The following is an 18,214-nucleotide window of genomic DNA, read 5'->3' on the forward strand; positions in this document are numbered from 1 at the left end:
CCAGCGTACCCCACCCTTCCCCGCCCCCTACACCCAGCGTACCCGGCCCCTCCCCCACCTCGCTACCCCCCACGTGCCCTGCCCCTCTCTGTCCCCTACCCCCAGCGTACCCCACCCTTCCCCGCCCCCTACACCAAGCGTACCCGGCCCCTCCCCCACCTCGCTACCCCCCCCCCCCCCACGTACCCTGCTCCTCCACCAGTGACTGCTGCCTCCCTAATGGTCCCCCGCTCCCGACCTTCTAAGCTGTGCCCTTCTGACCCCTGCCCTGATCCCCCCCACACACCTCAGCCCACTCTGCAGAGCCCCTGAAGGGTAGAGGGCCAGCCTTGGGGTGTGGTCCGGGCGGAGTCAAGGTGAGGTCACAGCGGGTGGGAGGAAGGAGGCAGGGAGAGCTGTGGGGCCCTTCGTTCTGCGGTCGTTCCTGGCCTTCTCTGTAGGTCCCCAGAGGTCGGCCGTCGGCTGGGGGCACATACCCCACCCCCCCCACTGGGCTGGAGCCAAGGTGGGAAACCTGGGTGCCGGGAGAGGGGACAGGCAGGGCACTGTAGCTGCTCCAGCCAGTAGCATGTGGGGGGCGCGGGGGGGAATGGCAGGAGGAGCTGAGGGACCCAGGTCACCCACTAGCCTGAGGCCTGCCCAGCACTGTCTGGCTGGTGGTGGTGGGAAGGTGAGCCCAGCAGAGCCTGATGCTTCCTCCATCTGCTTGGGGGCCCAGGGAGCCCGGGAGGTGCAGACAAGCAGGCCGAGGGGCTGGACATGGACAGCCGGAAGCATTTGGCTAATGCCTCGCTGGGGAAGAAGTCGGGGCTGCCGCTGCCCCAAGAGCTCGGGCAGCCCCCTCCCCCTGTGAGTGCGACCACGGCTTGGGGCCAGCCCGGCGCCCAGAGCGGAGGGCAACAGGTACTGCAGACTCAGGACTGGGTAAGCGGGACCCCAGAAGTGGCTTTGCAGGTGGGTTAGTCGCAGCGTGCGGTAGAAGGGGCTCCTCAAGCCTCACGGAGGGCCGAATCGCACCTGATGGGAGGCACACGGTGTCCGCTGGGCGGCCACCATACTGTCTGTTTCTGCTGGGCTTGTCGGAGGGGCCTGCCTCAGTCCGCCCCAGCATCGCACCCTGGGCCGAGAGGGCGGCCCCCCGACAGCCACCCTGTGAGCAGGCAGGCAGGCAGTCAGCGGGGTTTGTCCCCAAACCGTAACCAAAATGTCGCTGAAGCCTCTGCCTGTGATGGCCCCAAACTGGAGGCATCTGTCTGTCCCCGACCTCATGCCGAGCAGGTGAGCAGCTGCCCGCCAGGTTCCAGGAGCCATGACGGGGGCCAGGGCGCTGCCGCCCCAGCCCCAGGGGGTGCTTCAGGAGCAGAGGAGCCAGACCCCCCGGAGGTTCTGTGTGGCTGCCTGTGCACCAGGGTCGGACTCAGCAGGGTGCTTGCCAGGTGTGACCGGCTCGGCAGTGTGGTGAGCGGGAGCCTGTCAGGCTGCGCACTTGGGTCTGTGTGCATGCGCACTTGCTGCGGTCGAAGGTTTACATAAAAAGTTGGCGGGAGAGGGGAAGCGGGCTCCCTTCCGGAGCTGCCGCCGTGGCCCCCACCCGAGTGCCTGTGAGGGTCCTGGGGGGCAGGCAGGCAGACCCCCCGGTGTGGGGCTGACTCTCGGGACGGGCTGTCCGGGACTTAAACACACAGACGTGTCACTGTCACGAGGAGGGCGTGACTCGGGAGCCTGCGTCCCGAATAGGCGGTGGGGACTTGGGGGCACACTGGCAGCTCCTGGGCAGAGGCCACCGCTCGAGTGTGAGGTTCAGAGAGGTGGGCGGGCAGGGGCCGAGGGGGCAGCAGCGGAGCGGGAAAGAACCGTCCAGCGGGAGGTGGCCAGGGGAGAGGGAGTTGGGCAGAGGCCAGAAGAGGGCACAGATCTATCTCTGCAGACCTCCAGCTTTCTGGTTTGGGGGCACTGCCTCCCACGTTGTCCTGCCCCTGCCCTCCTCTGCTTCAGCCCCTGGGGAACGTCAGCTGCCCACTGTGGTCTTGAGGGGCTACTCTGTGTCGATGTCTTGCCCGGTGTCCCTTCTCTTTGTCCCCCAGTGTGGGGTGCTCTTCCTCCAGACCTTCCCAGGCCAGCCTCCCAGGGAGCCTCCCGCCTGGCAGACGTCAGTCAGCCTCAGCACTCCTCTCGTCCCTGTGTCATCCCCTCCCGAGCCCCACAGAACCGCCTTCATCCGCAGGGGTCAGCACGGTCCCCGTCGCCCCACATGGTAATGACGTGCCCACAAGAGGTCATTGACCTCAAGTTGGGACCGAGGTCTAACGAGACTTCCCTGATGGAGGGTCTGCCGCCACCCAGCCTCTCCCCGAGGGCTGCGCCGGCTGACGCACGCCTGCTTCCCAACAATCTCGCTGAAGTGACCACCGAACAGAACGGGATGGGAGGGCTGGCCGACAGGAGTCACCTTGTGGTGGCGGATCACAGCTTGGGCAGAGAAGGAGGGTCCGCTCCGGGCTGTGAGATGGGAGGCAGCAGAAACAGGTCGCTGCCCCAGCCCCCGAGCCCTAGTCCACACGTGCCCTGTGAAATAGAAGTAATGGCCAAGGGTACCGGGCATTTGAAGAAAACCTCTACGCCGCAGAAGGGCAGGACAGCTAGGGGAAAAAGGACCCAGAAGAGCCCCAGCAATAGCTGTGTCACCATCCTCACGGTGACCTGTGCCATCTTGGAAGAATTAGTCCTGCAGCCAAACGAGAGGGACGTGAACGCGTCCGAGGTGACACCAGCAACAGGGGCGACGTGTGGTTGTGCCTGTTCGGTGCGGGAGAACGGACTGGGGCCCAAGCAAGTGGGGAGGGCACACAGCTGTGTGCAGAGCCCGCGTGCTTATCGACAGGCTGTAGGAGATGAACGAGTGGGAAAGGAATACGCCGAACGGGAAACAGGCGAACCTGTTGGAGAGAAACTTTAAAGCGCCTCAAAACATCACGGAGAAACTGACAGCAGGGAGACACCGGCACTGAGAGGCCTCCTTAGACATTTCACGCTTCAGCATCACCAGCGATAAGCGTGCTAAATGTTTGGGGTGCTGGCTGGCTCAGTCAGTGGAGCGTGCAAGTTTTCATCTTGGGGTTGTGAGTTCGAGCCCTGTGTTGGGTGTAGAGATTACTGAAACGGATAAACTGAAATAATGCTAAATTTTTGCCTGCTCTTTTTCGGTACGACAAACTGGTCAAATGGAAAAATAAGCAAGAGTAGGTTCAGCCCTAGCAGACGTGAAATCATATGGCAAAGCGTTGGTTATCAAAGCAGTGGAGTCCTGGCGTGTGAAGCATGGTTATCAGAACCAACTAGAAAGTCTGGAAATTGACTCAAATGCCCACAGACACCTAGTGTAGGGTTAAGATGGTGTCTCAAATCGGTGGGGGAGATGGGCTTTACGCTGAATCAGGCTTGGCAGTGGCATAGCTCTCCGGAAGACGGACAGTTGTGGCCGCGCCTCATCCAACACCAGGGGCGTAGGACGGCCTCTCTAACCTAGCCTTAAAGTCCCAGAGCCGTGAAAGAAACAACGGTTACACGTGACCACATGTGGAAAACCGACAAAACTGAGGGGGGTAAAATGCACACCAGGAACAAAGGCAGAGATGGCTGATGGATGCGCCATGACACTCGGTGAGAATGGGTGGGGGCGGTCTTGTCCTTGCTCGGCACCAGGAACGCTGGGTTTACACAAGTGAAAGAATGAACCCAGACTGTCGCCTAACACCGCATGCAAAAGTTAACTCAAAGTGGATCACACACCTACAACCGCAAAACTCCTAGGAGAAGACGGGAAAGCTTCATGTTGGACTTGGCAGTGATTTCTTGGATGCCAACAGCTCCAGCAACAAAAGTAGAAATAGCTAAATTAGGCTTCATCAAAATTAAAACCTTTTGGTCATCAGAGGACACGGAAAAGTCAACCTGTGGAATGGGAGAACATTTGCAAAGCACACATCTGATAAAGGATGAATGTCTAGAACGTCCAGAATGCATCATGAACTGCTGAAACTCTAAACAGAGCAACGACCTGAAGCAAAAACGGGCAAAGGGCCTGGACACTTCTCCAACGTTATACCGATGGTCAAGAAAGATGTAAAAAGCGCCCAACATCATCAGCCCTGGGCCGGCAGTGGAAAGGAAAACCACAGCACACAGCTCGTCACGCCCGCGAGGATGGCTACCGCCAGAAGAAAAGAAAGGAGTACCGGCGAGGTTGTGGGGAGATCGGAGCCCTGTGCGTGCTGGCAGGAGTGTGGAGTGGCGCGGCCACCGTGGAAGCAGTGTGGAGTCCCTCACGAGACGAGGCATAGAACTACCCTGCAATCCAGCAAGCCCCGCTCTGGGCACGAATCCAAAAGAACCGAAAAGCAGGGACTCTAGCACACCCGTGTTCGCGGCGGCGTGATTCACACTTGCCACGAGGCGGAAGCAGCCTGGGCGTCCGTCCACGGGTGCATGCGAGGTATACTACCACGGAACGTTACTCAGCCAGATGTTACCATGTGGACGAACCAGCAAGACGTTATGCTTCAGACACGGGAGGACAGACACCGCGTGATCCACATGTTTGAGGTCCCTAGAGTGGTCAGACTCCCGGAGACAGAAAATAGGATGGGGGTGGGGAGTGAGTGGCGACGGACGGTGCTGGTGGGCCGGATGTGCTTCATGACGCTGCACCGTGCGCCGTAAGTGATGATGTTTGTGTGTCATTTACCACACGGAAGAAGAAAACGTAGACAGTTAGGAAGAAAGGGGAGCACAGGCAACTGCTCGAGGCCCCGGAAGGAAGTGCTGGTGAGCAACGCGCAAGTAACCAGCAGGCGGGCAGGCGCTCGAGAGCAGCGTGAGCCTGATGGAAGTTCTGGAAGGTCTGGAGAGAGACGGAGCGAGGCTGCCTGGATCTTGGAGCCCCACCAGCTGCCCCTGCGAGGCTGGGGCCAGTCTGCACTGGACACTGAGGTCAGGAGATAACAGGAGCTGTCCCCAGGCCCTTCCTGCCCTGACTCCCAGCAGCTGGCAGAGGCACCAGGGGCGAGGCCCGAGGGACAGAGGCCAGACAGCAGCAACCTGCTCAGAAACCCAGTTGTCAGAACAGAGGGCTTCTTGCAGAGACGGGAGCTCCAGAGGCCAGAAAGAAAGGGAAAGGTTGGGGTGTCGGGCTCGTCGGTCAAGCATCTAACTCTGACACGCTGCACACAGCAGAGAATTGCCTTTTCCTCCCGTTGGACTTTAGGGAGTCAACAAGTAACAGCGCCCTCATCCCTCCTGAAGCCCTGACACGGGGCAAGAGTGGTGCTTGAGAAGGAGATGCCCCTGGGTCGGAGCCCCAGAGCGGCGGGAGCAGCCCAGGAGGAAAGTGGGAGGCAGCAGGTGACCAAGAGCTGACAGATGTCACAGTCACCTCTCTGCTGACGCCGTGCCCGACGGGCCGTGCCCCTTCTGCAGAGCTGCAAGCAACAGCTGGCGAGGACTCTGAGGCAAGAGGGCCAGGCGGTTCGGGGAGCAGAAAGCTTCCAAAGTGTTCACGTGAAACCCTGGGATCTGGAAGAGAGACACTCCCTTCGGTATAACTTGGAAAGGGTTCTGTTGTTTGTTTTTTTTTTAATTTTTTTTTTAACGCTTATTTGTTTTTGAGACAGAGAGAGACACAGCATGAACAGGGGAGGGGCAGAGAGAGAGGAAGACACAGAATCGGAAGCAGGCTCCAGGCTCCAAGCCATCAGCCCAGAGCCCGACGCGGGGCTCGAACCCGCGGACCGCGAGATTGTGAACTGGGCTGAAGTCGGACGCTTAACCGACTGAGCCACCCAGGCGCCCCAAGGGTTCTGTTTTTTTAAAAATACACTTTCAGCAAATCATACAGAGCTCTTAATAAACAACAGAATTGAAATGTTTGGCAGAAGGGTTGAAATATGAAATTGAGGAAATCACCTGGAAAATCAGAGGGAGAGGTGGGACGCGGGAGAGGACAGGAGAAGCCAAGGAGCCTTCCAGAAAGACCCGCATGCAGCTGAAAGGGAGTGAGGGCGGCGGCGGAAAGGCCGGGCCTGCGGCGCAGTGCTCGCGGGAAGGGCAGTTAGCGGTGAAACCTCACAGCGTTATTAAGCAAAGGTGAAAGCTGATCATCTGAATTTGCGTCACCTGAATTAACCCTTAAAAACCTGAAGACGGCAAAGAGAATTCTGAAGTTGTCCCAGAAATTCCCCAAATGAAGAGCGTAAGGGTGGGCAGTCCCCAGCGATTAGGAAAGGAGCTCTCCCAGGCGGTGAGGTTGAAAGCGTAGAAGCCACTTGTGCGTACAGAGCAGGCTGCACCCTGACGCCAGTGCCGCGGGAGAGCAGGGCTGGGACTAGGGCAGGCGGGAGTGGTGGGCCCATCCGACTGTGGCGCAGGTGGAGAGCTCCTGAATGCGGGGTAGGTAAAGCCAGCAGCATTGGAAAGACCAGCCTTCGCGACCGTGATGCCTCCCAGGCTTCCACCCTCCAGGAGACTAGGGACTTTGTGTCCTCACAGCCCTGCGCCCAGTGCCTAGGATGGTGTGGGGGGGGGGGCGGCAGAGTAGGTGCAAGATGACTACGTATTGAGTAAACACAGTTGTGTATGTACAAAAAATACCGTACCCCAAGGACAAAGGAATCTAGAAACCCATTTGGTAAAATGGTCTACGTTAACCGAGAAGGAAGACCATGGGATTACTTCAGTAGATGCTGAAAAACAAATTCCACTACCTTTTCTTTAAAACAAAACAAATATGACAATTAAAAACAATTTTGTAAAATTGAAGTGTCATGAGTACGCGGGGAAGAGCTGCTGATTCTTAGTAAGGTAGGGAGAGGTGGATAGGTCTATAACCCGCTAAAGCACGGCTATTAAGAGCCCTGAGTGGTCGTCACCAGAAGTATTTCTCACAGGCGCGGGCAGCAGGCAGGAACGCAGGGCATCACCGTGACGACGGACACACCGGGAGCCCGGCCCGTATGGAAGTCAGGCAAATGAAAGCCATAAATACCTGAAAAGAAAAGACGAAGTGGTCACTCTCTGCAGCTAACCCGTTGCCTATCTAGGAAATCCGTGCAAGCCCCTTAAGAGAAAAGGCCACTGGTAAAAGAGGAAGCTTGGATACGTGATCTCCATCGAAAACTTAATGGCTTTTCCGCATACTAAAGATGACCAACCAGAAAACGTAAGCGGGAAAAAGGAGGCCTTCCCTTTAACAACAGAAACTGCAAAGCCCCTGGGAATGAGTCCTTCTTGGGATGAGTCCTGTGGCACGAGACTGAGTAGCGCAGAGGATACCTAACGGGAAGCTTTACCGCCTCATTTGACGGGAAGAGTTAATGTTTTGAACCTGCCACGTTCCCCCAAGATAACTAACTCGGTGCAATACTATTAAAAAAAAGGAAAAAGCTTTCCATGAATCTTGAAAAATTTACCCTAAATGTACCTATGTTTCCACTCATGTGTTAGTTACCTGTTGCCGTGTAGCCAGCGTCCCTAAGACTTAGCAGCTTAAAACAACAATAAACATGTTTGTCCCAGTTTCTATAGGTCAGGGACTTGGGAACTGCTTAGCTGGGTGGCTTTGGCTCTGGTTACAGGCGAGACGTCAGAGCCATCGTCATCTGAAAGTTGAATAAGCCTGGAGAATCCACTTCCACAGTGGCTCATTCGCATGGCTGGTGAGTCAGTGCTGGCCGTGGGCAGGAGGTCTCAGCTCCTCACCATGTGCCCTCTTCCTGGGGCTGCTCGAGTCCTCGTGTCCCGAGGCTGGCTTCCCCCAGAGCAGATGGCTCAGGAGAGAACAAGGAGGAAGCTTCAGCGTCTTAGGACTGCCTTGGACTCACACTCCATCGTGTCTACGACTTCCTGTTGGATACGAGGTCACCACTACGTAACGTGGCAGGGAGGACACAGGGCCTGAGCACCAGGGGCACAAATCTCTGGATGCCACCGTGGAGGCTGGCTAACACGGGCCGTCTAACATAGTCACGTGCCCCGCAAACCAAGAGCAGGAGGAATGAGGGGAGTCTGTACCAAGAGGCGCCATAGTGCGGCTGCAGGGCACCAGGGGCAAAGATAAGATGTCAGGAACGATCAAAGAGGAGACCGAGTCCGGAAGGGAGTGACAGCCTGGCATTAACAATATAGAAGCTTGACTCGGCGGAGCACATAACCGTCAATCTGGAATTTCGTGCCCAGCAAAAGCAATCTTTTAAGAAGAGGGGAAAATAAATAAATTAAAGGGTAGGCAAAATAGGAGAAAACAAATTTGCCCCGGCAGGACCTCACCCCGGTTGTGAAGAACAGAGCTCACAGAGCGGGAAGGTGATCTCAGACGGGAGGGGGTGCCAAGAAGCAAGAGACTCGCGGTGGGCGGATGTGCGCCCATGACGGCGCGAGTGTCAGGACGGCACCTGCAAGTGGCGCTGTGTCTTCGGAAGGCCCTGCAGTGTCCCCCCGATGGGCCCATCCGTGAGCTTAGGGTTCGGTGAGTTTGCGTGTGGGCGGTGAGTACACCGAGGGAGGGACAAGACAAAGCACGAGGTCGGTCCGGTCGATGGACGATGGACGCACGGGGACCAGACGCCCCACTCACAAGGCAGCCATTGTCAGATGGATTAAAAACAACCCGGTCCCTCGATGTGCGCATGAATGTGCATGGAGAGAAATGTGGGAACGTTCCAACCAAGTGGGACGGGGACCTCCCACGCACAGTCTCCCATCTGTTCGCGGCCTGCTTTGGTGCCAAACTGCCTTTCGGCCTGGAGTTAGAGCGGGTGGGTGCCTCTCCACGTGGCAGCAGGGTGACCCGGCAGACATGCTCGTGAGTGAAGGAAGCAAGTGGTGCCGTATGTGCGCAGCGTGGCTTCCTTTATTCAGGGTTCAGAAATGTGCATACATCACTGCATAGTAAAGATACTATTTGAAAAAATAAAGATGTTTTTTTGCAAATTTACTTGGAAAAGAAACCAGACGCGAATTTTGAAACAGAAGAGCAGGCACCGCTTGTCTGCTCTAAGCTCCAGCAATTAAAATTGTACGCGTTGGGACAGACAGACCGCGCAAGTGGTCCACGATCCAGTGCCAACAGTCTGGAAACGGGCCCCTGTGTAAATCTGGGGATTTGATCTGTGCTTCGCACGGATTGCAGAACAGTGAGGAAACAGACTTTCCCACAAATGGTGTCGGGGTAACTGGCTGCCCATTGAGGAGATCATAAGGTAGACTCCTCACGTGTCCTCAAACGCACACCAAGCGTTAGGACCAAACCACGGATGTGCTAGGAGGGTGTGTGAGAGCATTGTCAGAATCTCACGGAGGGGCGCCTGGGTGGCTCAGTCGGTTGGGTATCTGACTTTAGATCAGGTCGTGATCTTAAGGATCACGTGAGTTCGAGCCCCACGTCGGGCTCTGTGCTGACAGCTCAGAGCCTGGAGCCTGCTTCGGATTCTGTGTTCCCTCTTTCTCCGCCCCTCCCCAGCTCTCTCTCTCTCTTCTCTCTCTCCCTCTCTGTCTCAAAAGTAAATAAACATTAAAAATTAAAAAAAAAATCTCTCAGTGGGAAATTCCTCCCTGGGGCCACGCACAGAACCCATGAGGGGAAATGCTGACAAACCTGACTGCAGGTTTTCAAGGCTTCGAAGACACACATTCTAAGACGTCTGGAAGGATTGCCTGTGGCACGTGTGACATTCCCAACCAGAGTCCACAGAGAGGTGCTTCGCAGCAGCAGGAGAGCCGTGTCCAGAACTGGGTAGGAGAGCGTCTGAAGTACGTGGACTTACAGTTCGTGGCAGGAGGAGATGGGCCGACATGACGGGGACCGTGCCTGGGGCCGGGGGGACTCAAGTCGCTCTGTCCTGCTGGGTTTTCAGAAAGCCAGCTGGTGATAATTGTCCCCTGTGGACTTATTCATTAATCTTTGCTCCTTCTGCCTTTAACTTGCAGTGAATTTCTTTTGTTGTTCTTTTCCTAGCTTCTTGAATTTCCTGCTTTGCAATCTGGTCTGTGGCTTTTTTTCTAACTTTCCAGCATTTAAAACTTCATCTTCACAGGACAGGAGTGCACCCTGGATCCTCACTCGTTTCTAAGTGAGTCGGCATATAGTACGGATTTTCCTTTTCACTCGGGTGGATGAGAAGGGTGTTTTGGAAAGCCCACGCCAATATGCCTCTGCCATTAATTGTTCATTGCGTTGTGTGGCTTTGCGCTCGCCTACTGTGACCCGTACGAGTCCCGTGCTGGCGCATCTGCTTTGTCGGTGGCCTGAAACCAGGCTGATGTGTGCGGTGCTCCACTTGTTGGGTGAGAGCGTGCGTGGTTCTCTGTGGGTCAAAGTCATGCGCGCGTGTTCCGTGACTATTAGATCACTCGTCTTAATTACCGAAGTCTTTATTTTTAAGATTTTGTGCTACTTTTATTAACGCACACGCACGCGTAATTTGGAACAAGAGCCCTGCCCCAGCCCTTGGGGTCGCAAGTGGCACTGCCCTGTACCCACTCTTCCAGCTCTCGTGGCTGCTCCCACAGTTTTAACGAGCATGCGGGCACTGCTGCTTCTCGATTCCTCACTTTCTGATTCTGTTGCCTCCCAGAGACTGAGGGTACGGCACCGCCCCCCCCCCCCGCCCCCACTGTGTGGTTTCAGGCTTTTTCCCTAAATCCGCTTGCAGCGTGTGCTGTCCAGTGACTATGCGGGCTTCACCCACGTAGCACATCCACTGAGCACAGAGCACCATGACCAGCAGGTACACACACACACACACACACACACACACACACACACAGTGCTTTGTTTCTCCCTGGAGTTAATCGTGGCACACACCCCCCTCATCTGCTACGCACAGGTTATTAATCCTTCAAATACTTCCCACATATACCCTGACACATCAGGCCGGGCCCCTCAGGGTGGCTGCGTAATGCTGTCTCCCTCTGTCCCTCCCAGTGCTACCCGTGACCTGAGAATCGGCCTCCCTGAATTGTGATTCCAGGATTGGGGATCCTGTCTTCACTATGCACACTCTCCTTGGGGACCCCAGCCACATCCAGAAGCTGCCGTGCCTGTGCCAATGAAGCTCGCTCCTCCTCAGAGCCCCAGGCATGTGGACAAGTGCCCGTGGCCGCTCCGGAGTCCCACAGGCCGCGCTTGGGGGAAGTCCGGAGGCCAGCTCTGTTCCCAGGGGAGGCTGCTCGTCTGGGGCGCCCCGCCAGCCCCTCCTCTGCAGGACCCCTGTTCCTGGGCCCTCAGACTCCCCACTCACTGGTTTGCTCCCTTGTTTCGGTGGACTGCCTCATCGAACAGCTGCCCAGAAGGGTCCAGAAGATGTTTGAGTCCTCGACTGTAAAGTTGTTAAGCTGTCTTTCTTCTGCCTCCACACTTGCATGGCATTTCTCAGTGGGAAGTCCTCCTTTCAGGATCTGTGAGGCTGCCCAGTGCCCTAGACGGTGCGGGCCTCAGGTCCTTTGTATGTGCCCTGCCTTTCAGCCTCTGCGACTTTCTGAGCCCTTCCTCCACCGCCGCTGTTCTGATGGCACAGCTCTACCCCTGGTGCAGGTCGGTCTCCTCTCGTCCTGTGTGAGCCCTTCCAGCCTGGAGCCCCGTTCCTCTCGACTCTGGAAGTGCGTGCGTGCACCCTTTCTTGTGGCACTCTCCTCCCGAACCTTTGATTCACTGGATGTTGGCCTACACGGATGATCTGGTTTCCTCGTGATTTGTTACCTGGTTATGATCTCTTCGTTTTTGTTTTTTTAATCTTTTTTTTCTTTTAAGTTTATTTATTTTGAGAGAGAGAGCGTGCACACATGCACATGTGTGCAGAGAAGGGGCAGAGAGGGAGAGAGAGAATCCCAAGCAGACTCCCCACTGTCAGCACAGAGCCCGACTTGGGACTCCATCCCACGAACTGTGAGATCGTGACCTGAGCCCAAACCAAGAGTTGGACGCTTAACCGACTGAGCCCCCAGGTGCCGGGTTTTTGGCGTCTTGCCGGTCCTGATTATCAGTCGCATTTGCCATAACGACGCTCTGTAACGATTTCCTTGATCCACAGCGCGAACCCTCGCTCTCCACTCGGGGGTCTGAGGTCAGCAGGACCTGTGTGTCCTCTGCTTGCCTCCCAGTGTCAGGGGTCCCCTTGGGGGCGCCGCGCTCACAGCCGGTGGTGGGGACCCAAGGGGCGCCCTGGAGCACACAGGCATCCTCAGAGCAGGTGCTCTGCTGCGGACCTGCCCCCCCCCCCCCCCCCGCATCCTGGGGCAGCAGACCCTGGCAGGAACCGCCAAAGTGCTGTGGCCACAGGGAGGGAGGGGCAGCACCACCTGTCTGAGCCACGCCACATTTGCACTGAGCTCCGCTTGCTGTCTGAGTGGTTCTTTCCCACACTCCGTCTTCCTCTTCCAGAACAAGGAGGGGGGGCTCTTTCCTGTCCCCCAGTCTCTCCTTATGATCACTCCAGAGGGACTTGAGAGGCAGCGGCCCACCTGTGGGTCCCATCTCTCTTGAGGCTCCCGCGGGCCAGCTCGGGAGCCCCGCCCCCCCCCGCCCCGCCTCCCACCTCCAGGCACCAGTGGGGAGGGCCGGGGCCTTGGCTGTGCGGACTTCGCCGTCCAGAGGCCGACCCTCGAGCAGGAAAGCAGGCAGGTGGTGGGGCCGGGGCCCCAGGGGGCCTGAGGCCGCAGCAGCGCGGACACCCGGAGGCTGAGCCCGAGCCCGGGGAGGAGCGAGCAGACTGCACCTCGGGCGCGCGAGGTGAGGGGCAGAGGGTCGGCGGCCCGCAGGTGTGGCCCGCGCCCACCGCCTCCGTGTCCCCGCAGGTGTGCCAGCCGGCCGAGAGCGGGCGCCAGAGCCACCGCTGGAACGTCAGCATCGACGAGCGCCGGCGACTGGCCGTGCAGGGCGGCCGGGAGAGGCCGGGGACCGCCGGGCCCCCCTCCCACTCCAGGGTGTGGGGGGGGGGCGGGGCGGCAGCGGCGGGGTGGGGGGCGGCGGTGGGGAGGGGACTGCAGGGGGTGGGCGGCGCGGGGCGCGAGACAGCCCTTGCCCAGCGACTCCTCTCCCTGGCTCGCCCCGCCCCCTGATCCCGCGGTTGCCCTCAGGACCTCTCGCGGCTCGTGGCCCAGCTGGTGTCCGAGGACGTGGACAAGGACGTGCTCCTCCCCCACGCTCCGAGGCTCTCGGAGGCCGCCAACGCCTTCCAAGCCTTCCTGGCCCCGAGCGCGCCCTTCTGGCAGACCGTGACTTTGGAGGCGCAGGTCTCGAGGTCCCCGCCCTCCTAAGAGCCCAGTGTCTCAGCCCAGTGTCTGTCTTTCAGCGCCTTTCCTGGGGGGCACGGGGAGGGGGGTGGCGGCGGCTGAGCTCTCTTCACACCCCACCAGGGGCTCATGAGTCTTCAGATGGGAGAACAGGTCCTCCTGGACCCTCTGGCTGCCCGAGGCCTTGGAGGCCATCTGTGGGAGGGGTGCCTTGCCCCAGCCCAGCCTCCAGGAGGCCACAGGGAGGGGCCTGGGGGATAGGGCAGAGTGGGGCCTTCCAGGATAGCCCCCCACACCTTCCTGGGGTCAAGCAGCTGCGAGTGGCTCCAGGGCAGGGGGGGTTGGGACGCGGAGTGGGGCATGTTGCCCTCACAGGCCCCACGTACAGAGCCTGGTCATGACCAAGTCCTCTGCCCAGCCCTGTCCTCCAGAAGGGTGGCATTTAAGGTCATGAACTGCTGGGTACTGATGCCACCCAGTTTGGGGACACCAGGCCTTATGTTGGGCCCTGTTCCCCCCGAAGGCCCAAAGGGACACACGTAACCCTGGGGGAGCAGAACACGGACCGGGTGCTGAACATAGAGGGAGGCTTCCTGGAGGAGGTGGTGCCTCCCCACCTCCATACAGTGCTTGGTGGGCAGAGGACCCGGGGTGACCATGAAGAGCTGGCCCTGGACCCACTGTGGTCCGCTTCTGGAGGTTGGGGGGGGGTGGGCAGTCCTGAGCCGGGGGTGACGAGGCAGAACCACATTCAGAGAGATCAAGCTGGAGAGGGCAGGAAGGAGGGAAGTGACCGCAGGCTCCCAGCCCTCGGGGGCACCGGACAGACAACAGTGGGTGGTGGGCACCATCCCCTGGATTTGGTGATGGACTCCCGGGCTGACCGGGCTTCTGTGTGGGGGCAGCTGGGGGGAGGGGACTGTGGACAAGATGAGGTGAAGAACCCCAGGCCTGGGCTCTGCACACACCGGCCTCCCTCCTGGAGCGTCCTGCCCCGATGCTGCTGCCCCACAGGACCCTGGGGTGAGGTCTAGGCAGGGCCTGGGGGACATCGTGATCCCCTCCCCCTCCTCCCTAGGGACCTCCGATGACGTGGTGGGGGGTGGGTGTCAGGCGCCAGGCTCCATGCTGGGCAGGAAGACCCCCACCCCCACCAGTGCTCACGGTCCAGAGTGGGAGCTGAAGTGTCAACAGCTAGGACAGAGTGACACGTACTTCGATGTTCTTTGCTGCCCAGTGACTTTAAAGGACTCCCATGTTGTCACTAGAGAGCCAGCGGTTCACTGGGCTGAGCTACCAGCTCTGGTCTTGCCTGGGGAGCCTCTCAAGGCTGTAGTCAGCGGGTGGTGGGTCCAGGATGCTGGAAGAGCCAGCCCTTTGCCTTCCAGGTGGTGTCAGGGCCTCTCCCCTGCATGAGGTCTCCCCAGCTGGGAGCCAGGCACCCCACACTCCCCACCACAGTGGCGGAGCAGAGAGGTTGGGTGGCGGGGCAGGTGGGGACCTTCCCCAGGAGAGCGGGGCCCAGGACAGGGGTCACTCACCACCTGCAGACGGTTTTGCTGTCACTGGGACCGTTGGTTCCTACGGCCGCCCTGACAGACGGCCACAGACTTCACGTCCTCAAGCAGACGCAGGGACTGTGAGGTCTGCAGAGGCCAAAGCAGATCTCAGCTTGGGTGCGGGCAGGGCTGCCTTCCCTTCCGGAGGTCTTGGAGAGAATCTGTCTGGCCTTCTGCAGCTTCTAGAAGCTGCCTGCAACCCTTGGCCCGTGGCCCTTTCCTCCACCTTCAAAGCCAGCAGCATAGCGTCCCTCTGTCCCTGCCGCATGTCTTCTCGGGGGCTTCTACGTCTTCCAACTTCAGGCCCCCGTGCTGATGTCGGGCCCCTGGTCCTGCGGCTACTCTGAAGTCCTGGCTTGGCAGTCCCAGCCCCCCCTCCACCACCCCGCTCCGTGGAACCTGGCATATGCAGGATCAAGGCGAGGACGCGGATAGGCACGCGCGCTGGTTCAGGGTGAGGACGCGGACATCTTTTGGGGGGCGCTCTGCTTTCCACAGGCGGCCCTGGCATCAAGTGGGCAGAACCGGAGTGCTGTTTCAATCCCGCAGAGCACAGAACCCCCCTGCAACCAAGAATGACGGGGCCCCAGGTGTCCACAGTGCCCCGGCCGAGCGTCCCTGGGAGGCAGGGGGGTCCATCCAGCAGATGGTGCACGGCAGTAGGATGAGCGGGGAGGGAGAGTCCTGGGGCGGCATCCGTCTGGTGAGGGCATCCCCCGGGCCCCCCTGAGGGACACCGCAGTGCTCCCCCCGTATGTCCACTCTTACCGGCTCCTTCCCTTCCTTTCAGCCAGGCGGGCGTCTCTTCCAGCTCCAGTAGCGACAATGCGTCCCTCCCAGGATTCACGGGGAACCCCCCAGGTGGTGGGCCATCAGGGAACACCTCTGAGTTAGGGAAGACCTTTGGAGACATCCCTGGGCTGAGGGCATTGGGGTGCTCTGGCGGCAGGGGGGGACAGTGTCCCACACGCAGGCTTGCCCGTGCTGACCACATGGTGTCCTAGCACCTGTCTGTGCTCACGAGGCAGGCCAGCTTGGGACAGAGAGCAGAGGCTGCTGTGGACGTGCCAGGTGGGAAGGGGGGAACTTGCAGCGCCCCAGAACTGCTGTGTGCCCGGGATGTGTTGTTCGTGTCCTCCCAGGGCCAGCATTGCCCCTGCTGAGAAAAAGGACTTCGTTGGCTTTGCAAGAGCACGTGTGTTCACTGTTGAACAACCTGAGGATAAAGTTTTAAAATCTCACCCACAATTTCATCAAGATAAGGCCATTGATGTCAGGTGAAGGTCACCCGGGGGTTTCTAGAGGCCTAGGCAGAGGGCACGTGGGAATAGAGAGCTCCCCCTTGAAGATTAAAAAAAAATTAAAGGGAAAACATGATTGCTGAATTAGATGCGTCTTCACCCCAAGTTTAAAAGCTTCTCCTAAGTTTATTTTTAGAAATTGCAAAAATCAAGAGCCAGCGTCACGTGGCTTTGGCAGCGGGCTCCCCTCAGACAGCGCTGGCTGACGTCTGACTTCCAGTGCTGCGGAGCGGGCCCTGCCCCCGCTGGGGGCTGGCGGGGGTCTCAGGTCTACACCAGCCTGAGCTCACCACCCCCACGTGGCCACTCAGGCTTTGTTTGGGTTCTGTCCTCATTGACTGCATTTAAGGTCCGGGTTTATGTGTCTGAAGACCTTTATTTCTTGGATTCTTCTAGGTTTACAGAGGTTTTCCTGAGGCCCTTAGACCCACACCAGAGCTGGCCGGGGACCCTTCCTTCCTGTCTTGGGTGACACCGTCTTTCCCTCAGGGCTGGGTCTTCCCGCTCTGAGTGTCACTGCAGAAGTGAGGGTCAACCTGGCTTTCTGTCCGTGTCTGCTGTGTCTGTGATCTGTGCTTCCCGATAAACAGTTCTACTGACCCCTGACGGCCAGGTTCAGGCGCGGTAGGCCTCAGTGCGGATCCTGCTGAGCACGGCCTGCAGGCCCCTTGTCACTCCGGGACACCGATCTCTGCGCCCCCTCCGAGCCCTCTGCCACTGGAGCCTCTGCATCTTCTCAGCCCCCACCGGGTGCCACCGCCAGGGGTCCCCCGAAGAAAGGTCACTCCGAGCCCTCCAGTGGCGAAGCCCGCGCCCCGTGGGCCCTGAGGGGTGCCGCACCTGCGCAGGGCTGAGGGTCCCTCCTTCCCAACGTCCTGACCTCTCTCAACAATTGTCCCCCCCACCCTCTTCAGGACACGTGACCTCATCGTGTATTATCATCCCTGCCTTCCTCCCCACTGGGCTGTGTGCTCTCCGAGGGCAGAGATCGTGTGTCCTTACCCCCTGCCCCCCCCCCCCATCTAAACTGTGGCACCAAGCAGACGTCCCACAAGTAACGGTAGAACAAATAAATTCTTGTTTCCGTTGCTTTGTCTTGCCCGCAGATGGTCTCCAGCCTTTGCCCCATCGGTAATCTGACGTCGTGCCCCGTGCTGCTTCAGACTTATTCCAGAATGCTGTGATTGTGAGGAAGCGAGTTTCCTCGGCTGTTAATCTTGCTTCTAGTCTGCTGTTTTGTCATCCACTACTTGGGCTTCTGATTAGCGATCGCACGTTCCTCTCATGTTCGTTCGTGACTGGTGGCACTCCTGGGGAGTCGTCTTCTGCTTCAGGAGCATTCTCTACGGGGTTTGCGCTGGCCCCTCGCCTCCTCCCTCCCTCTTCCAGTTTCTCTGTTGTTGGATGTGTGGACTTAGCCGCACAGAACATCCCTGTGAATGTCTGTTTGCACTGCTAACTAATGGATGAATTCATAGAATTTCTGCAATTGACATTGAATTTCTGCAATTTACCCGGGATCTGTCGACCGCCTCAGGGCTGGTTTAGGGCAGGGCGCTGGATGTTAGTCTGGAAAGGGGAGAAAGCCGCGTGGAAGCTGGCGGGGGCTCGGTGGTGTCTCCTGAGGTCTTCTTAAATGCCACTCCGCTCTGTGAGGCGCGTATCCTTACCTTTTGTGGGGAAGCTCAGGATCCAGACGGCTTCCCTGAGATGCTGGCCTCTGGTGGCCCTGCCTCCCACAAGAGGGCCCTGCCCGCCCATCCCCAGCTGCGCCTCCCCACCCCTGTCCCCTTGCAGGGAGGTCAGCGTCCGCCTTCCCAGCTGGGGCAGGGCCTCGGTGCTCAGGATGAAGCCCTTCCTGTGTCTGGGACCGAGGCAGAGGCAGGCACTTTACAAGACACGATGGATGTTTTGGGCTCTCTCCACCCCCAATGGCCAGCTGGGCACTTTTTGGTAGTTGTGACTTTTTGGCCAATTTGTTCCGTATTGGAAGATTTCACGGCGCGGCTTCGCCGTCCAGATGAGGAGGTTCAGGCTGGGGCGTCGGGAAGGGGGCCTATGGTGGGGGAGGGA

The 18,214-nt window shown here is 58.7% G+C and overlaps 1 protein-coding gene and 1 long non-coding RNA gene across 3 annotated transcripts; both read left to right on the forward strand.

Moving 5' to 3' along the window:
* Positions 1-118: 118 nt before the first annotated feature.
* TEX22 (testis expressed 22) lies at positions 119-17,630 on the forward strand. Its single transcript, XM_043557129.1, has 5 exons — positions 119-356; positions 719-924; positions 12,844-12,972; positions 13,126-16,117; positions 16,538-17,630. The coding sequence occupies exons 2-4, from the start codon at positions 760-762 to the stop codon at positions 13,303-13,305; spliced, it is 474 nt and encodes a 157-aa protein (XP_043413064.1). The 5' UTR covers positions 119-356; positions 719-759; the 3' UTR covers positions 13,306-16,117; positions 16,538-17,630.
* Positions 9,506-11,393, forward strand: LOC122469611. Of its 2 annotated transcripts, XR_006293549.1 has the most exons (3): positions 9,506-9,784; positions 10,007-10,121; positions 11,022-11,393. It is a non-coding gene; the product is annotated as an uncharacterized LOC122469611 (long non-coding RNA). The 2 variants fall into 2 exon arrangements; XR_006293548.1 differs by having other exon boundaries at positions 9,506-10,121.
* Positions 17,631-18,214: the final 584 nt, after the last annotated feature.

The sequence above is a fragment of the Prionailurus bengalensis genome, chromosome B3, assembly GCF_016509475.1.
Source record: "Prionailurus bengalensis isolate Pbe53 chromosome B3, Fcat_Pben_1.1_paternal_pri, whole genome shotgun sequence".
NCBI lineage: Eukaryota > Metazoa > Chordata > Mammalia > Carnivora > Felidae > Prionailurus > Prionailurus bengalensis.